The following is a 21,077-nucleotide window of genomic DNA, read 5'->3' on the forward strand; positions in this document are numbered from 1 at the left end:
GGACAACCGACACTAATAATATCTGGCGGGCCATTTGAATTTGCGCGCTTACGACATGACTGGGTAACTTCAGTGCTAATTAACTTGGGAACGGTGCAACGCATCGAATTTTTTTCTTAACAGCTATTTCTCAGTACAACACCCCGCGACAAACTTACAAGCTTTTCAGACTGTTTCTGATCGCTTTATGTAATAAACATTAAATACTGAGTTATAGGATTTTAACTTCAAAGCTCCGGTAAAATTCCACATTTGCGAGTTAGCTACTACGAGTACTGTACTTACAGGGCTTGCACCACAGGTTAAACCTCCGTGTCTATGGATCCTAAATACAGCCCTGGTAATTACGCTTATGTATTTTAAAACGAACACGAGGTGCTCTTACACAGTGGTAAACGTTTGTTTCAGGAAGTATCCCCAGCGCTGGTGAAGACGGAGATCATGAAGAACGTGAGTGAAGATAACCGAGCCTTGTGGGATTCCCCTTGCCTTCAGCCAGATGACGTGGCACAGGCGGTGTTGTACATGCTGTCTCAGGAGCCGCACGTGATGGTAAGTCGCCAGTGGGCTTATAGGGCCTCTACATCAACATCTACATGGTTACTCTGCAATTCACACTTCAGTGCCTGGCAGAGCGTTCATCGAATCATTTTCATACTACTTCTCTACCATTCCATACTCGAATGGCATGTGGGAAAAAGGAACACCTAAATCTTTCCGTTCGAGCTCTGATTTCTCTTATTTTATTATGATGATCATTTCTCCCTACGTAGGTGGGTGTCAACAAAATACTTTCGCATACGGAAGAGAAAGTTGGTGATTGAAATTTCGTAAATATATGTCGGCGCAAAGAAAACCGCCTTTGTTTCAGTGACCGCCACCCCAACTCGCGTATCATATCAGTGACACGCTCACCCCTATTGCGCGATAACACGAAACGAGCTGCCCTTCTTTACACTTTTTCGATGCCCTCCGTCAATCCTACCTGGTAAGGTTCCCACACCGCGCAGCAATATTCCAGCAGAGGACGGACAAGTGTAATGTAGGCTGTCTCTTTACTGGGTTTGCCGCATCTTCTAAGTGTTCTGCCAACAAAGCGCAGTCTTTGTTTCGCCTTCCCCACAGTATTATCTATGTGGTCTTTCCAATTTAAGTTGCTCGTAATTGTAATTCCTAGGTATTTAGCCGAATTGACAGCCCATAGATTCGTGCGATTTATCGTATACCCAAAATTTATCGGATTTATTTTAGTACCCATGTGGATGACCACGCACTTTCCTTTGTTTAGTGCCAATTGCCACTTTCCGCACCATACAGATATTCTCTCTAGATCATTTTGTAATTGGAATTGATCGTCAGACGATTTGACTAGACGGTAAATTACAGCGTCATCTGCAAACAATCTAAGGGGGCTGCTCAGAATATCACCTACATCATTTACGTAAATCAGGAACAGCAGAGGGCCTATGACACTACCTTGCGGAACGCCAGATATCACTTCTGTTCTACTCAATGATTTACCGTCTATCACTACGAACTGTGACCGCTCTGAGAGGAAATCACGAATCCAGTCACACAACTGAGACGACACTTCATATGTACGCAATTTGATTAATAGTCGGTTGTGAGGAACGGTATCAAAAGCCTTCTGGAAATCTAGGAATATGGAATCCATCTGAGATCCCTTGTCTACAGCACTCACTACTTCATGGGAATAAAGAGCTAACTTTGTTGCACGAGAACGATACTTTCTGAATCCGTGTTGGTTATGTATCAATTAGTCATTTTCTTCAAGGCGATTAGTGCAGTATATGCTCCAAAATGCTACTCCAAATTGAGGTCAGTTATATAGGTCTGTAATTCAATGGGTTACTCCTATTTCCTTTCTTGAATATGGGTGTGACCTGTGCTACTTTTTACTCTTTAGGAACAGACCTTTCGTCAAGTGAGCGGTTGTATATGACTGCTAAGAAAGACGCTATTGTGTCTGCATACTTTGAAAGGAACCTGACTGGTATGCCATCTGGACCGATCGACTTGCCTTCTTAAGTGATTTGAGCTGTTTCTCAGCACCTAAGATATCTACTTTTATGTCACTGATGCTAACAGATGTTCTGGTTTCGAATTCTGAAATATTTATTTCGACTTCTTTCGTGAAGGAATTATGGAAAACTGTATTTAGTAACTCCGCTTTAGTGGCACCATCATCGGTAACATTTTCAATGCTATCGCGCAGTGATGTTATTGTTTTTTGCCACTGGTGTACTTTACATACGACCAGAATCTCTTTGGGTTTTCTACCATATTTTGAGCCTATGTTTCATTGTGGAACCTATTAAAAGCATCTCGCATTGACGTCCGCACTAAATTTCGAGCTTCCGTGTAACTTAGCCAGTCTTGGGGATTTTGCGTTCTTCTGAATTTGGCATGCTTTTTTCGTTGCTTCTGCAACAGTGTTCTGACTTTTTTTGTGTACCATGGTGGATCAGTCCCGTCTCTTATTAACTTATGCGGTATGAATCTATCTATACTGTCGATACTGTATCTTTGAATTTGAGCCATATCTGGTCTACACTTACATAATTAGCTTGGAACGAATGGAGACTCTCTCTCAGGAAGGCATCACGCGAATTTTTATCTGCTGTTTTAAACAGATATATTTTGCGTTTATTTTTAATGGGTTTGTGGATGTGATTTTGAGCCTCGCTGCAATGACCTTGTGTTCACTAATCCCTGTATCCGTCATGACGCTCTCTATTAGATCAAGATTATTTGTGACTAAAAGGTCAAGTGTGTTTTCGCAACCATTTACAATTCGTGTGGGCTCACGAACTAATTGTTTAAAGTAATTCTCAGAGAAAGCATTTAGTACAATTTCGGAAGGTGTTTTCAGTCTACCACAGGTATTTTCGCCAACAAATCGAGGGTACATTGAAGTCTCCACCACTTATAACTGTATGACTTCCATATTCTATTGAGCCTAAATGTAACTCATCACAAACAGGTGCCAGTATCGCTGGTGTGCTCTCTGATGTTTAGCCGAGTTTTCTGCATGATACACTCTAAGACAGAAAAAAAAGAAGAAAACGACGCACCACAAAGGAAAATCCGAATGGCTGCATCTCAGTGACTGGAGTAGAACAGTCTTCAGTGATGAGTCCCACTTCGAACTGAGTCCCGATGACCAGAGAAGAAGTGTCTGGAGCCGCCCTGGACACTGTTGGGATACCAAAATGGTTGTCGACCCGACAGCCAGGACTAAAGATCTGTGGTGCCGTTTCTTTTCATAGCGGGACCCCTTTGGCTGTCATTAGCGACACTCTTACAGCACAGCGGTACATCGACATTATTCTACGTCCCGTTTTGTTGCCCTTCATGGCAAGCCATCCTGGGCTTACATTTCGGTAAGATAACGCCCGCCCAAACCCGAGGAGAATTTCTACTGCCTGTCTTCGTGCTTGCAAAATCCTAATTTGACCAACAAGGTCACCGGATCTGTCCCCAGTTGAGAACGTCTGGAGCATTATTGGCAGGGCCCTCCAATCAGCGCTCGATTTTGATGATCTAACGTGACAGCCGGACAGAATTCGACGCGATGTCTCTCAGGAAACCATCCAACAACTGGATCAATCAATGTCAAGCGTCAAGGCGAGTAACTGCTTGCGTAAGGGCCAGAGGTCGACAAACGCGTTATTGACGTCTCTTAAATAAATCATGCAGTTTTTCTGAAGTTGTAATCATTTGTTTGTCTGTATATCTGTACATGTAGATCAGACCTACCAATTTCCGTCCCATTCGGATAACTCCTTCGTGGTGCACCGGTTTTTCTTTAAGTGACGACCGACCAGTCGTATTCTTCAGGCGTCTTGATCTGTTATGTAACTCGCTGCCTGGACTTAAACCAGTGAGAAGTATCGTCCCTGTCGCGCCACTGTGTATAGTCAAGTTCAGTGACCGGCACAGGCTAATCATTTTGATTCTCCTTTTTTTTTTGAGTCCCCAGTGGTATATCGTGAAACGCACATTCTGTCTACTCCAATGGATGGGATGGCCGCCACGGATAATCGTGAAATTAAATACGATGAGACCAGCATCATCGGACTCACCCCTCGTTTCTAGGACAGCACCATTCAGTTGTTGTTGTTGTTGTTGTTGTTGTTGTTGTGGTCTTCAGTCCTGAGACTGGTTTGATGCAGCTCTCCATGCTACTCTATCCTGTGCAAGCTTCTTCGTCTCCCAGTACCTACCGCAACCTACATTCTTCTGAATCTGGTTAGTGTATTCATCTCTTGGTCTCCCTCTACGATTTTTACCCTCCACACCGAACTCCAATACTAAATTGGTGATCCCTTGATGCCTCAGAGCATGTCCTATCAACCGATCCCTTCTTCTAGTCAAGTTGTGCCACAAACTCCTCTTCTCCCCAATTCTACTCAATACCTCCTCATTAGTTATGTGATCTACCCATCTAATCTTCAGCATTCTTCTGTAGCACCACATTTCGAAAGCTTCTATTCTCTTCTAGTCCATACTATTTATCGTCCATGTTTCACTTCCATATATAGCTATACTCCATACAAATACTTTCAGAAACGACTTCCTGACACTTAAATCTATACTCGATGTTAACAAATTTCTCTTCTTCAGAAACGCTTTCCTTGCCATTGCCAGTCTACATTTTATATACTCTCTACTTCCACCATCATCAGTTATTTTGCTCTCCAAATAGCAAAACTCCTTTACTACTTTAAGTAATCTAATTCCCTCAGCATCATCCGACTTAATTCGACTACATTCCAATACCCTCGTTTTGCTTTTGTTGGTGTTCAAAAGTCATCGGCGAACCTCGAAGTTTTTATTTCTTCTCCATGGATTTTAATACCTAATGCAAACCATAAATTTTGTTTCCTTTACTGCCTGCTCAATATACAGATTGAACAGCATCGGGGAGAGGCTACAACCCTGTCCCACCCCCCAACTACTGCTTCCCTTTCATATCCCTCGACACTTATAACTGACATTTGTTTTCTGTACCTATTGTAAATAGCCTTTCGCTCCCCGTATTTTACCCCTGCCACCTTTAGAATTTGGAAGAGAGTATTCCAGTCAACATTGTCAAAAGCTTTCTCTAAGTCTACAAATTCTCGAAACGTAAGTTTTCCTGTCCTTAATCTTTCTTCTAAGATAAGTCGTAGGGTCAGTATTGCATCACGTGTGCCAACATTTCTACGGAATCCAAACTGATCTTCCCCAAGGTCGGCTTCTACCAGTTTTTCCATTCGTCTGTAAAGAATTCGCGTTAGTATTTTGCAGCTGTGACTTATTAAACTCATAGTTCGGTAATTTTCACATCTGTCAACACCTGCTTTATTTTGGAATGGTATTATTATATTCTTTTTGAAGTCTGAGGGTATTTTGCCTCATACATCTTACTCACCAGATGGTAGAGTTTTGTCAGGATTGGCACTCCCAAGGCTGTCAGTAATTCTAATGGAATGTTGTCTACTCCCAGGGCCTTGTTTCGGCTCAGGTCTTTCAGTGCTCTGTCAAACTCTTCACGCAGTATCATATCTCCCATTTCATCTTCATCTACATCCTCTTCCATTTCCATAATATTGTCCGCAATTGCATCGCCCTTGTATAGATCCACTATATACTCCTTCCACGTTTCTGCTTTCCCTTCTTTGCTTTGAACTGGGTTCCCATATGAGCTTTTGATATTCATACAAGTGCTTCTCTTTTATCCAAATGTACCTTTCAGTTTCCTGTAGGCAGTATCTATCTTACCCCTAGTGAGATAAGCCTCTACATCCTTACATTTGTCCTCTAGCCATCCCTGCTTAGCCATTTTGCACTTCCTGACTATCTCATTTTTGAGACGTTTGTATTCCTTTTTGCCTTCTTCATTTACTGCCTTTTTTATTTCTCCTTTCATCAACTAAATTCAATATTTCTTCTGTCACCCAAGGATTTCTACTAGCCCTCGTCTTTTTACCTACTTGATCCTCTGCTGCCTTCACTATTTCATCCCTGAAAGCTACCCATTCTTCTTCTACTGTGTTTCTTTCCCCCATTCCCGTAAGTTGTTCCCTTATGCTCTCCCTGAAACTCTGTACAACCACTGGTTCTTTCAGTTTATCCAGGTCCCATCTCCTTAAATTCCCACCTTTTTGCAGTTTCTTCAGTTTTAATCTACAGTTCATAACCAATAGATTGTGGTCAGAGTCCACATCTGCCCCTGAGAATGTCTTACAATTTAAAACCTGGTTCCTAAATCTCTGTCTTACCATTATATAATCTATCTGAAACCTGTCAGTATCTCCAGGCTTCTTCCATGTACACAGCCTTCTTTTATGATTCTTGAGCCAAGTGTTAGCTATGATTAAGTTGTGCTCTGTGCAAAATTCTACCAGGTGGCTTCCTCTTTCATTTCTTACCCCCAATCCATATTCACCTACGACGTTTCCTTCTCTCCCTTTTACTACTCTCGAATTCCAGTCACCCATGACTATTAAATTTTCGACTCCCTTACTACCTGAATGATTTCTTTTATCTCATCATACTTTTCATCAATTTCTTCATCATCTGCAGAGCTAGTTGGCATATAAACATGTACTACTGTAGTAGGTGTGGGCTTCGTGTCTATCTTGGCCACAATAATGCGTTCACTATGCTGTTTGTAGTAGCTTACCGCACTCCTATTTTTTTTATTCATTATTAAACCTACCCCGGCATTACCCCTATTTGATTTTGTATTTATAACCCTGTATTCACCTGACCAAAAGTCTTGTTCCTCCTGCCACCGAACTTCACTAATTCCTATTATATCTAACTTTAACCTAGCCATTTCCCTTATTACATTTTCTAACCCACCTACCCGATGAAGGGATCTGATATTCCACGCTCCGATCCGTAGAACGCCAGTTTTCTTTCTCCTGATAACGACGTCCTCTTGAGTAGTTCCTGCCCTGAGATCCGAATGGGGGACTATTTTACCTCGGGAATATTTTACCCAAGACGACGCCATCATCATTTAATCATACAGTAAAGCTGCATGCCCTCGGTAAAAAATTACGGTCGTAGTTTCCCCTTGCTTTCAGCCGTTCGCAGCACCAAAACAGCGAGGCTGTTTTGGTTAGTGTCACAAGGCTTGATCAGTCAATCATCCAGACTGTTGCCCCTGCAACTACTGCAAAGGCTGCTGCCCCTCTTCAGGAACCACACGTTTGTCTGGCCTCTGAACAGATACCCCTCCGTTGTGGTTGCACCTACGGTACAGCTGTCTGTATCGTTGAGGCACACAAGCCGCCCCACCAACAGCAAGGTCCATGGTTCATGGGGGGCACCATTAAGTAGTCAGTCGAAATAAGGATGTAACAAAATACAATAAATCGCAACAGAGGATTGAGTATATGCTACGTTGAATATGTGGCACTCAATTTATTAAAATATCTGGTCTGTCGCATCCATTAGAGCGACAGAACGAGCGGTGCACCAAATAATAGTGTGGACACCGAAAAATAAGGTATAGTGGATTTTCAGGTCAGGGTCGAACAAGTCAGTATGTAAATAGTGGTGTGACACCAACAAAACTCCATAGTCTGGTTGAAGTACAAGCATAACATAACGAAACATGATACAGTCAAAGCTCTAGCCAGTTGTTTTTCCAAAGTTTAGTACTTAATGGACAATTGGTATTAATATTTTTTTAAATTCTGACGTATGTTATACATTTATTTTCTGAATAGATAAAAATCTTTCTAATGTCGTACAGAGTGTATCAAAAAACACTGAAAATACTCTTTTTTGCAGCGATATAGCATTGTACTATACAGCATACTGTTCAATCTTCCGCCGCTACTCGGCGCTGCAGTCACCGAAAAATCCAATATGGTGGTGATCGGTAATTCAAAAATATTACATGACGGTGGTAGGAAATTTAAGAAATGGAAGATGGTGTGCAACTTATGTTTTGTACCCCTTCACCTCCCCCCTCCCCCACCCATTTGTCGCTTCCCCTTTTCCCTTCACCTCTCCAACTGTTCATCAGATCACATCGTGGTACTGAAGTGAGGCAGCCAATCACCGTGTAGTATAACAGTGGGTATTAAAATGAGGCAGCCAATCAGAAAGTAACTGAAACATTACACAAGCTTCTCTTTTATGAAAGCCATGTTTGAAGATACATAGTACCTTAAAATATGTTGCATAACCTTTACATGAATTTGCTCCATGTTCAAAGATACTAGCCTCTTAATTACTTGCACACACCCACATGCACACACACTTAAAAAATACTTAAACTGCGCCTGAATTGCGTAAAATGGCATCACTTCAAAAAGAAATATTGCCCAGTCTATTTTCATTCCTTACTACAAAAAGTCGTTTATGTGAAATATTGTACCATCTCATCAGTGATCTTCATCTCAGATTTGTAAATTTCTTTGAAAACTGTAGCATTCGCTATCGGATATGAGATTGATTAAAAAACATACTCTCCGTAAATAGAAACGAACACACACTTATGAAACGTAATTAACAAATTACAATGATGAGATACACTTTAACTACTAATCTGCAAAACTTCAAAGTGAAAAAAAAAAAAAAAAAAAAAGCAAGAATCAGCTCTCGCTTTATCCTCGTTATGCTTGTCATCGCCAACAGATGTGAACATTCACAGTTAGACTGTTATACCATACTTATAGGCACAGCGGACCCTCAGATTACTTGTTTTCCACATCTAACTACTGATATGGTGCTTGTCAACTGTCACAGTGTCCTTTCCAAGTCTAAAATGTCTGCAAACATATTTCAGCAACATAAAAATGCAATGTTTAGTCACATATCACAGTTTTATTTTACACACACACATAACGTTTTTAACATGAACTGTTAGGTTATACATTCAAAGTGCTACACTAGAAAATATAATCAGTGGTATAAGCAGCCTAACACTTCTTTTTATTGGCATTTGAACTAAATGCTCTAGAGGTTAGGTACAAAATGAACTTTCAACAAAGGGGATGCAATATTTACTAATCAGAACTTTGATGCCAGTGCTCTCTTAAACGTGTACAGACTTCATTTCCTGCAATCTATGCTAACAATAAATTTGTAAAATTGTCGTGTCTGTCTGTTTGAACACACTTCTCCAAAACTACTAGATGAATTTTCATGGAGTTTTTGCATATAAAGCTTCACTTCATCAAAATTTAATCATGAAAAAAAAGAAATAATGATTTAAAGTTTTATCTAAAACCGTAGATGAATTTTCATGTAGTTTTCGCAGTTACAAACTTGACTGTAGCTTGACACATCGTATGGAATTGATTTAATCAAAATCTGATATCGAAAAAAAGATATCTTGATTTAAAATTTTCGTATCTCTTTGTTTGTCAGTTTGAACACGCTGATCTCATTCTTGCGGCACCGGGCGAGGTGGCGCAGTGGTTAGCACACTGTACTCGCACGAGGGAGGACGACCGTTCAAACCCGCGTCCGGCCATCCTGATTTAGGTTTTCCGTGATTTCCCTAAATCGCTTCGGGCAAATGCCGGGATTGCTCCTTTGAAAGGGGAGGCCGATTTCCTTCCCCATCCTTCCCCGATCCGATGGGACCGATGACCTCGCTGTTTGCTCCCCTCCCCCAAACCAACCGACCAAGCAGCTTCACAGATAACTTAAGTATAGCTTAGGACACCATGTAGGTTGTATTTCGTCAAAATCGACTCATTCAAAAAACATATATTAAAGTTTTCTCCATGCTAATATTATAAATGGAACGTAACTCTGTTCCATTTTCACGACTAACCGATTTTACCAAATCTGGTATGGAGCTAGCTTCAACCATGTGGATGCATATAGGATGCTTTACATAGTGTTTAGTACCAGATACTTACTGATTTAAAGAATATTACGTGGTTTAGGGGAAAATATTTACTCTTTGAAAAAGCCATTTCTGTCTAACTTTTGTTCTTCCCCGTATTTTTGAACGTGCGTTTATTGGTTGATATGTGCTGCGTGGTAGGATTCAAAGAAATGAGTGCAATGCTTATGTAATCTGCAATATGTTTAATCCATACTCCCACATACGTTATGGCATAATGTACACACTGTATAATGTATAACTATATCAGTAGTACAATGCATCCTGCTGCCAATGGCCCTCAATACACACAGCTTGGCAGCGACGCTGTGCATGCCAGTGCATGTGCATTGAGACAGCTTGGTAGGAGAGAGTATGGGGTGCACCTCATTAGCTGTGCTTACCCTAACAGGCATACACATGAGGGAAGATGATGTTATCGAAACTACAGTAGATTACTTACTCACCATCAATCATCATAACAAAACTACTGCTATGTCAGCACAACCACATGTGAAAACTATTATATAAAAGTATTATGATAAGGAAGAAGACATTCCAGACACACATGAATTGGTATAGCGAAAAATTTTCTTGCTGGCTTCAAAAGCGGTGTGCAATAATTTACATGATAATGAAATAATGTCTAATGAAGAGGAGAACAATGGCTGTGGATAATAGAGTGAAAGACTAAATTTCAGAATAGTAAGCTCCATTTACGTGAACATTAGTTCTTACATAGAGAATTAAAGTGCTTAGATAAATAATGATGAACTTATTTGATGGAGCCAGATCTGTCCCAGGTTGCAGATTGAATCAAGATTTGGTAAGATGACGATGCTGGGGGAAACATGTTGGTTTTTGTAGGACTATCGTTGTTTGACTGTTTGACATCACCAACAATAAACTTATGCTGGTGGTGGGCATTCTGATCGCATTGCTGTGCTAAATTCATTCCAACCACAGAAGAATGTATGGATGAATGGTGAATTAGCTGAAACTGCTTTTACGAGTATTAAATGTTGTAAGTGCACAACATGGTTTACTTTGCTAATCCCTGTCAATGTTATAGAACACATTCTTATGTATTAGGATGACGTTAATGCATGATACAGAGGCTGAACTACACTTTTCATTTATTTCATCATTTATTTTAGTACTGACAATAAGCAAGCTATATGAATTGTATTACATTATACAGATAATTTAAATGTGGTAATGTTTAATTTTAATGTCCATTGGCCTTCCAAATTGAGGTACAACAGTTAAACTTTTGTTGTCAATAAGTGCTGCTTAACCTATAGCTTTTAGCTGTAGTTCCAGTATGCAAGTCATGTGTATTTCTTTTAAATATTATAGAACAATTAACTCATCACGGTAGTGCCAAGTGTGTTTTGTTATTAGTAGACATAAATCCATGGGCTCTCTGTAACTGTGACATGTGGATTACGGATTATTAATTAATATTCTGTCATCAGTCACAAATTTTATTTTGAAATTGCTGTGCAATCTGTTTCGGAGCTAGAACTCCATTTCCAAGGACTTTATGGACATAGTGTGCTTTTAACCACATGATATTTGCCTTCTGCACTGGTGAAAAACTTTCACGTTGGCACTTACATTTTGGAACTATTTAACATGTTTCTTACAGTACTTGTTTTGTGCTCGAAATCTTACATACGTATTTTGGGGAATAGTCCAGCACCATTTCGGAGCAAATTTCCGTTTACGATCACAGATCCGTAATTATACCTGTGTATTATGATAAGCAACCTGTATGTGTTTTGTACATAATAAATTATAAATAATTTTATATTCGTGCCTAAAATGTTACTTTCAAAACATCAAATTTCCGTTTCTGTCTTGTTGCTCCATTGCCTTTCGCTATGTGTTATCAATCTCCCGTTCCAGCAACGTCTTTGATCGTCATGTTCTGAAAATAAACAATTTGTACTATATAGCTCACCTAGTATATTACAATAATATGCAGTTTAAGCTACATATCACAGTAAAATCTCGTCAAAAAGTCTTCTCATTCCTTCCTAAAATGGTGCTTGAACATCTAGTTTGTTTATTGGCTATGTTGTGTGTAAGTCTGTCTCTTGATTACGTATTTTAACTGAATTCTGGTGCTGTTTAATAGCTGATTATATGAAATAAAGCTCATAAACGTTTTAGTGAGCCTTCACAACATAATTCATATTGGTACATTGATAGTCTTCCTTAAAAGTTCGTTTGTTATTTAAACTCTATTACACTTAGTTCAAATGCAAATAAAAAGCAATATTAGGCTGTTAATCATTCCGATAACATTTTCTAGAATAGAACATGAAGCATTACTTTTGCTCCCTTTGTACTGGTGACTGTTATGATGCAACACTATCGGAAAATTTTTAAAAACAACAGATGATGATAGCTTGTTCTACGAGCCATCGATAATGTATGGTCACATTTATACACACATCAAAAAAAGTTTTGCATCACCTCGGTTCCAAGAGTTCCGGAAACAGTACAGAAAATTCGAATATACATCGACATAAACATCATTCCAGCCTTTTTATTGCTCATGAGAACCACACATTGCATGTTGTACCACCATACAGCGAGACCTTCACAGGTGGTGGTTCGGATTGCTGTACTCACCGGCACCTCTAATACCCAGTATCACGTCCTCTTGCATTGATGCATACCTGTATTCGTCGGGGCATACTATCCACAAGTTCATCAAGGCACTGATAGTCCAGATTGTCCCACTCCTCAACGGCGATTCGGCATAGATCCCTCAGAGTGGTTGGTGGGTCACGTCGTCCATAAACAGCCCTTTTCGATCTATGCCAGGCATGTGCGACAGGGTTCATGCCTGGAGAACATGCTGGACACTCTAGTTGAGCAATGTAGCTATCCTGAAGGCAGTCTTTCACAACATGTGCACGATGGGGGCACGAATTGTGGTCCATTAAGACGAATGCCTCGCTAATATGATACCGATATGTTTGCACTATCGATCGGAGGATGGGATTCACGTATCGTACAGCCATTACGGCGCCTCTCATGACCACCAGCAGCGTACGTCGGCCCCACATAATGCCACCCCAAAACATGAGGGAACCTCCACCTTGCTGCACTCGCTGGATAGTGTGTCTAAGACGTTCAGCCCGACCGGGTTGCCTCCAAACACGTCTCCGATGATTGTCTGGTTGAAGGAATATGCGACACTCATCGGTGAAGAGAACGTTATGCCAGTCCTGAGCGGTCCGCTCACCACCTTGTTGGGCCTATCTGTACCTCGCCATGGACGTCGGGAGTGAAGTTGTGCGTCATGCAGCCTATTGCTACAGTTTGAGTCGTAACATGACGTCCTGTGACTGCACGAAAAGCCTTATTCTACGTGGTGGCGTTGCTGTCAGGGTTCCTCCGAACCATAATCCATAAGTAGCGGTGATCGACTGCAGTAGTAGCCCTTGGTCAGCCTGAACGAGGCATGTCATCGACAGTTCCTATCTCCTCCATGACCGAACAACATCGCTTTGGTTCACTCCGAGATGCCTGTTCACTGCCCTTGTCGAGAGCCCTTCCTGGCACAAATTAACAGTTTGAACGCGATCGAACTACGGTATCAACCGTCTAGGCTTGGTTGAACTACAGACAACACGAGCCGTGTATCTACTTGCTCGTGGAATGACTTGAACTGTTTGGATGGCTCCCCCGGCCAATAGGCGCTGCTCATGCATGGTTGTTTACATCTTTGGGCGGGTTTAGTGACATCTCTGAACAGTCAAAGGGATTGTATCTGTGACGTAACATCCACAGTCAACTTCTATCTTCAGAAGTTCTGGCCGTCCGTTGTGGCCGAGCTGTTCTAGGCGCTTGAGTCTGGAACCGCACGACCGCTACGGTCGCAGGTTTGAAGCCTGCCTCGGGCATGGATGTGTGTGATGTCCTTAGGTTAGTTAGGTTTAAGTAGTTCTAAGTTCTAGGGGACTGATGACCTCAGATGTTAAGCCCTATAGTGCTCAGAGCCATTTGAACCATTTACAGGAGTTCTAGGAAGCGGGATGACACAAAAGTTTTTTTAATGTATGTATGACGACACCCTTTACGCATTTTAAACGTGGAGATAACTTTAGGACACTTGAAAAGCACTTAGATGTGGAAATATTTAATTTGTGGGTGTTTGTGCCTTACACAACACTAGGCCTAGAAAATGTAATTTTTCCCATACCTGGCAGTGATCCAGGCTGTCTGTTTGTCTTCTTAGCACTTGACATAAACAATTTTTTTTATAGCGAAGAACAGAAAGAGACTTGGAAATATATATTTTAAGATGGCACCATTTTACGCAATTCAGGTGATTTTTATGTATTTTTAAATGTATGCGTGCTGCACATGTGTGTGTGTGTGTGTGTGTGTGTGTGTGTGTGTGTGTGAGTTCAGTTCAGAGGCAACTGTTTTTGTATGTGCAACCAAGTCATCTGAAGCTTAGGTAATTATTTTTGGAAATACTGCATTTCTTCGAACTTGGCATTTCATCGAACTGCTGCTGGGTCTCATTACTAATAGGGATATCACATACTATCCGAAGAGACTTTGATTTCACGTTTCTTCAACTTTGATGACCCTCAAAGCTTAACCAAGAGTGCCATTTGAAAAATAAGCACTAAATCGCAAAAAGTACTACATTAATGTCCTATCCAGCACACAATTCAAGTTTCCCCCACTAGTCGCCACAGCAGTCGCTGAAAATTCTAAGATGACCATGGCAGAAAATTCAAATATCCAATACGGCTGTGGCAGAAAAATGTAAAAAATGCATCACTGTGGAAATTAAAAAAAAGTAAGTTGTCTTAAGTAGCCTAGCTGTGCTTTGTATCCCGTCCGCCACCTCTCCCTCTTTCCCCCTACATCTTAACATCCTCTGACCCTCTCCTCTTCAGCAGATCTCAGCGTAGTACTAAAATGGGGCAGCCAATCACAATACACTGTTGCAGTGAGTATTAAAATTAGGAAGCCAATCAGAATACAGCTGTCAAATCATGCAAATTTCATTATAATAAACTCCAACGTTCTTGTAACTCTTCCATCTGATACTGAGCTTGCAGTGGTTCTAAAACTTAATGATGCAATAAGTTGTATCAGACTCAAAAAGCTAGTGATTGCATTCATACCTACATAAACCATCTATGTAAATCACTGTTTCAGTTAGCCATCCATAATGGATATAATTAATGCCACATAATTTACTCATAATTTATCAACAAATTTCTCAGTTATAGACATCAGAAACTTGTAAGTTATGCCAGAAAGGTTCAGATTTCGTATCCGTGTTGGCACGCTACAGCAGCTCAGCGATTGTTATTCCAGTACATTGAGGAAGGTCACGAGAAAAATCGGCGAAAAAATTCTCTCTTTCTTAGACGTCTTACGTTTCCTTCCTCCAACGAATCTCAAGAATAGCTTGTATAGTGCACAGTTAGTGAAACGCTGTACAGTTATTTCCTTAATGTGCTCCTTTCAGTTTCTATCCACAGAACAATGCGTCATATAGGCTTCTTTACTCACACAAAAGGCACTGTGTTCTGTGTCTGGATGAATGTTGAACTGTGTAACAATTGCAAAACGTATGTTACAGCTACATCCGACTAAAGAAATTTTTAAATAAATTATTTGAGCTGCAGAGTAAAGCACTCTTTAGGAAATGGATCTTTCGTGGTTTTTTTTTTTTTTTTTTTTTTTTTTTACAGTCTATTAACACTAACGTTTCTAAATAGCTAACTTGCTTCGAGGGAGTAGCGTACGAAATTTGTATTTGAGATCAGTCACTTATTTTCATGAAGTAGCCGTTGTATGTACTAACTACTACACGTTCTACTGTTTCAGGTGTCTGACGTCATCATTCGAGCTACGGGCTCACTCCACTGACAGCGTTCGGTGAACGACCGAGCACCACAAAGAAGTTTAAGACTTTTACAAGTGTTACAACAAATTTATTAAAATTTTAAGCCTATAAAAGATTAATCCATAACAATTTATTTTAATGATTCGGATGAAAATATTATTGAATGTATTTCTAGTATTTCAGAAAAAAATACGACTGAAAAAATCACACAAGACGATTTCATCCTGTATGTATTATTTTGAAGCCCAAGATTTTAAACCATCTCTGTCGAGCCTGTGTGTCTAGTGGTTATAGCGCTCCCTATAAACCAAAATGTAGCGGTATCGAATCCCGGTCAGACCTAGGAATGCTTCAGTCTGCCCTTGAACTAGCCTTCATCATTCAATAAAGTGAAGATTCTCCATGATTCGGATTCAAAGTTTCCCCTTGCTCCAGTAGGGTTATTGGGGTAGGTTAGGGACACACAAGTCACCGAAGAGGCGTTCAACTGAAACACTTGCTTCAGAGTATTGAGTCAGAAGGAATTACTTTTATTATAAAACACTTGTACACATCTGCGTTCTGACAAATAGGCTTTCCATGAACAAAATATTGAACAATTTTTGCGAGATAGGGGAGAGCGGGGCTACAAGTTCGGATTTTTAGTTACCATCAAATTCGTTAAGAATACTTGATTTTAGTATTCAAGCGATGCAATCAAAATTAACTTATATATGTAATTTTGCTATTAAGACAGTTATTTGGGTCATTTATTGTAAGATTTATTTAGTAATAATGTTTTAATGTCTAAAGTCGTAAAATTACAACTTACCCCTACTTGGGGGCAAATTGTTAACAAGCTAGGGTAAGTTGTTACCGTATTTGTTAAAGCTATTATTTGTGAAATAAAAAACAATAAATGATTAAACCATGTCTGTTTATTTAAGTAGTAATCAACAATGTACGAATCGTCAGGGAAACATTTGTATGTTATATAACAAGTAACTATAATTTGTACTTAAACAATTACTAACCCTTTAGTAATTAACAGCTTATCAAATAACCTGTAACTACTCAACCTTCATAATCCAGTCTTCAATCATATTGGCCTTGTCTTAAGCTGTAAATACCTATCATATTGCCGTCATAGGCAGGAAACATATATACTTATAAATAATTAATCATCAGAAGATATATCACAAGCACAGTTCGGCCACAAGTAGGTTAATAAGGCCTGACTCTGCCTGCGTCTGGAATTGGCCCAGTTCTTACAGTCTTGACACTGAACACATTCTTCATGAATTAGAGTGACTGTCACAGCACACTAGACAATAATACCCTAAACTGTCCTCTTCACCCTCAGACCTTTCACTACTCGTTTGTAAAACCTGTCTATTAACAGACTTCCCCTTCCCTTTGTCTTTCCCTCTTCCATCTCCTTGTGCTGTTTTACTTTCCCCCTTTCCTTTATTTTTTCTCATTTTTTCATTGTTGATGTTCACTTTCCTTTTCCTGCTCTTCTGCTAAGATTTGTTTTATTGGAGTATCGGTTGAAACAGCAGATTTTCTAAGACGTCTCTTTTTTGTTCGAATCCTTGGCGAGGCCTTCGGAAAAGGACGTACTTCTCCTGGAGAGAAATGGACTTATCTCCGAGTTTAATTGTTCTTCTATGACACCAGAAGATGCAGGCAGATTAACAATCCCTGATGGCCCTGGCGCATCAACGATTTGTCTTGTATCTGTACTAATGTTGTAACCTCCCAACAGATAAAAATAATTATGTATAGCATTCAGTGTAAGCTCCCCACAGATAAAAATATAATAACATCGCAACAGTAAAAAATACCTCCCAACAGTAAAATTATAATTATTTATGTCATTCACATTCAGCGTAACCTCGCAATAAAAAATTCCGTAACCTACCAATAATACAATGTGACTAATCTCTCAATAAATGTGACTCACTTATAACCTTTCAATAACTGACTGTCAATTTAAACTGGTAAATTTTGGACGTCAGCAGTGCTGCGTCATGGCCCTGAAAATTCATTCTGAATAAATTGAAAAATCTTACCTCAACAAGGTCGCCGGATAACACGTATACACCTGCTCCTATAAGAAATTTTTCTGGCACAGCCCAGTGCAATGCTGGCCGATAGATTTTTCATGTATAAAAAGAAACAACTGATTTTTCTTTACAATAATCAGGATGATCATGGATTGGAGAAATTAGTAAATTCTTTAAATTGAGATGAATGATTGTCAAAAGTTAATTTTTTATAAGAAAGATTATTATTAAGAGATTTTTTAAAAAAATTTACATGGGACTTGATATAACAATGGTACATATGCGCGAGGCTGCTTTTACCTTATACTACAACGCTCAGGCACCGTCATCGCTCCCACGTCCGGCCCAGCCAACTCCATACACCGGAGTACCACCTACTACTTACTCCTACTGCTACACAGTTCCTACTGCAGTCAACTCCGCTCTCTGGTCTGGTCTGGTCTTACATATCGCAGGTAGCGCCTGAGCAATCCATGGAAATTACATCTGCTCGAGTGCGCTAGCAATAAATACCATAGTCATAGACCTCTTACAATGTTTACAATTTCATATGCATTAGCGTCTATGCTAGTAACATTCTATGATACTGCTTCCGACCTATTTGTGATGGTCATGTGAAATGCCTAAAGCCACATCTGATGCGTTTACTAAAGCTAAGGGCGATCTGTAACATACGATGTCCTGAGCCTTTGCACAACAGCTTTTAAAAGGTGTATTTACTCCAACATCCAATGGCTGCAGGCGTTGTGTACAATGAGGCGGGAATGACATCATTGTAATGGAGTTAGGTTTCGCTTTTTCCGTCACATTGATATCAGTATGAGATTGGTGATTATAGAGCAACAACAAAATCGGATCTGCAGGTAATGGTTTAGTATGTTTGATAAAATGATCCATATATTTCACGAACTCCACAGCTGTCATCCACCCTGAATTGTTTCCTGCGCCGATAGATTCCGGTGGTCCGCCTTTTATAAACAGATCCTTGTACTTAAACCTTGGGAAAATAAACATGGGAGGAACTGCATGACGTAATGCATTTACTACCAGTTACACTGTAACCCATGTCCCTCGTTCAGCAGATACTATGGCTCCAACTTGCTTCATTCCCTTCTTGGCAAGAATTTTCCTCGGCTTTAGCTCTGCGGTAACGTCTGTTTCATCTAAATTATATATTCTTGAAGGTGTAAATTTATAATTATCCAACGTTGTGCTCAGCTTTGTAAAAAAATTGGTAACATCGTGTTTATTAAATGATGTCGCCCTGCTGGCGCTCAGTGGCTCCGGTGTTCTCATTGACAGGTGTGGATGTCTTTAAAAAAAAAAAAAAACAGTCAGCCAGTCTGGACCAGCTTTTTTATTTTCGTACCACGATGGTGAAATATTGCCAACATTGAATTTCAGTGCACATTCGTACAATAACTTTTTGACTTCTTCTGGCAGAAGACCAAAGAAAATTGAAGCTAATTGTAACAGCTATTCTGCTAACTTATCTTCCTGTTCTTCAGTAAGGACCAGTCTTACTTTTTTGTAACCAATCGCGATATTTTCTACCTCAGATCTTATCTTTTTGACAAATCTGTATAGAGTCATATGACAAATATCTAATTCCTTGGCAACAGTTTTTATTTTCTTATATCCCCTTGTTAATTACGAGATTATGACGTAGTTGAAAAATTTGTAATTAATTAAAACAAATGCTTGCCATGTGTTTCTCTCAAGAACATACCAGCGCAGTTCTGCACAAATTCGTTAATTCGGCATGAGATAACTAAAAGGCGTCCTAGATAATATCTGCTATGACAAAATTTCTGCCGTCCGTTGTGGGTGACTGGTTCTAGGCGCTTCAGTCCGTAACCGCGTTGCTGCTACGGTCGCAGGTTCGAATCCTGCCTCGGGCATAAGTGTGTGTGATGTCCTTAGGTTAGTTAGGTTTAAGTAGTTCTAAGTCTAGGGGACTGATGACCTCAGATATTAACTCCCATAGTGCTCAGAGCCCTTTGAACCACTTTTTTTGACAAAAGTTCTTCCGGAACAAAATCGCCAAGTGCTTATACAAAACATTGCAAAATATCACACAAATATGGAGTGAGGGAGTGTGCCATCTGTACAGACACTCACAGTATAAGTTTGATTGTGCTTGCCAGGCTATTGTCAAATCTCTTAATCCATATAAGAAGCCGAACAACATACGGTGTCATTCATAAATACCTTCTAGATTTCAGGAAATAAATGTGCAAAAACTACAAGACCCACAGAAAATACGCACACATCAGTGGATACAGCATCTCCCTCAGATGTTAACTCACATTCAAGGTGCTTAGTATCGAAACGTCTTGTGACACGTCTAATGTCAATACAGCAGTTTTGTTTTAAGTTCTTTTAATAATTTTTATAATTTCTAATTCTTGGCACAAGAGGGCGTTGCAGCATTTACAGCGTTACGTGGTTTCATAATTTTAATTTTTCCTCTATTAATACATTAGAGAGCCAAAGAAACTGGTACACCTGCCTAATATCGTGCAGGCCCCCGATAGCACGCGGAAGTGCGGCAACACGACGTGGCATGGACTTGACTAATGTCTGAAGTAGCGCTGGAGGGAACTGACACCATGAATCTTGTCAGGACTGTCCATAAATTCTTAAGAGCACGAGGGGGTGGAGATCTATTCTGAACAGCACGTTGCAAGGCAAGGAGAGTCTGGTGGCAAGCGCAAGTGTTCCTGAAGCCACTATGTAGAAATTCTGGGCGTGTGGGGTGTCGCATTGTTCTGTTGGAAATTCCCAAGTCCGTTGGAATGCACAATGGACATAAATGGATGCAGGTCAGAGTCGTATATAGACGTATTAGGGGTCCATATCACTTCAACTGCACACACTCCACACCATTACAAAGCCTTCACAAGCTTCAACACTCCCCTGCTGACATTCTGGGTCCATGCATTCGTGAGGTTGTCTACATACCCATGCACGTCCGTCGGCTCGATACAATTTGAAACGAGGCTCGTCCGACCATGCAACATATCTCCGACCATCAACAGATTAGATTAGATTAGATTAGTACTTGTTCCATAGATCATGAATACGACACTTCGTAATAAAGTGGAACGTGTCAGGTTAATAAAAGGTGTCTATACAAGATATTACATTACACAAAATATTACATGACACTTAATATTTTTATTTTTATTTATTTATTTTTTGTGAGGGTTGAGGAAATTACCCACTTACTATATCCAAAAATTCATCTAATGAGTAGAAGGAGTTG

At 40.1% G+C, this 21,077-nt stretch overlaps 1 protein-coding gene across 1 annotated transcript in view; it reads left to right on the forward strand.

Annotated features, from left to right (window-relative positions):
* Positions 1 to 16,673, forward strand: part of LOC124595610 (dehydrogenase/reductase SDR family member 11-like) — a 121,699-nt gene extending 105,026 nt beyond the window's left edge. Inside the window, exons 5-6 of the mRNA XM_047134427.1 lie at positions 409 to 552; positions 15,743 to 16,673. Of these exons, the coding sequence (XP_046990383.1) occupies positions 409 to 552; positions 15,743 to 15,784 (186 nt within the window). The 3' untranslated portion in view covers positions 15,785 to 16,673. The remainder of the gene's footprint in view (positions 1 to 408; positions 553 to 15,742) is intronic.
* Positions 16,674 to 21,077: the final 4,404 nt, after the last annotated feature.

Source organism: Schistocerca americana, chromosome 2 (genome assembly GCF_021461395.2).
Source record: "Schistocerca americana isolate TAMUIC-IGC-003095 chromosome 2, iqSchAmer2.1, whole genome shotgun sequence".
In the NCBI taxonomy this organism is placed as follows: Eukaryota; Metazoa; Arthropoda; class Insecta; order Orthoptera; family Acrididae; genus Schistocerca; species Schistocerca americana.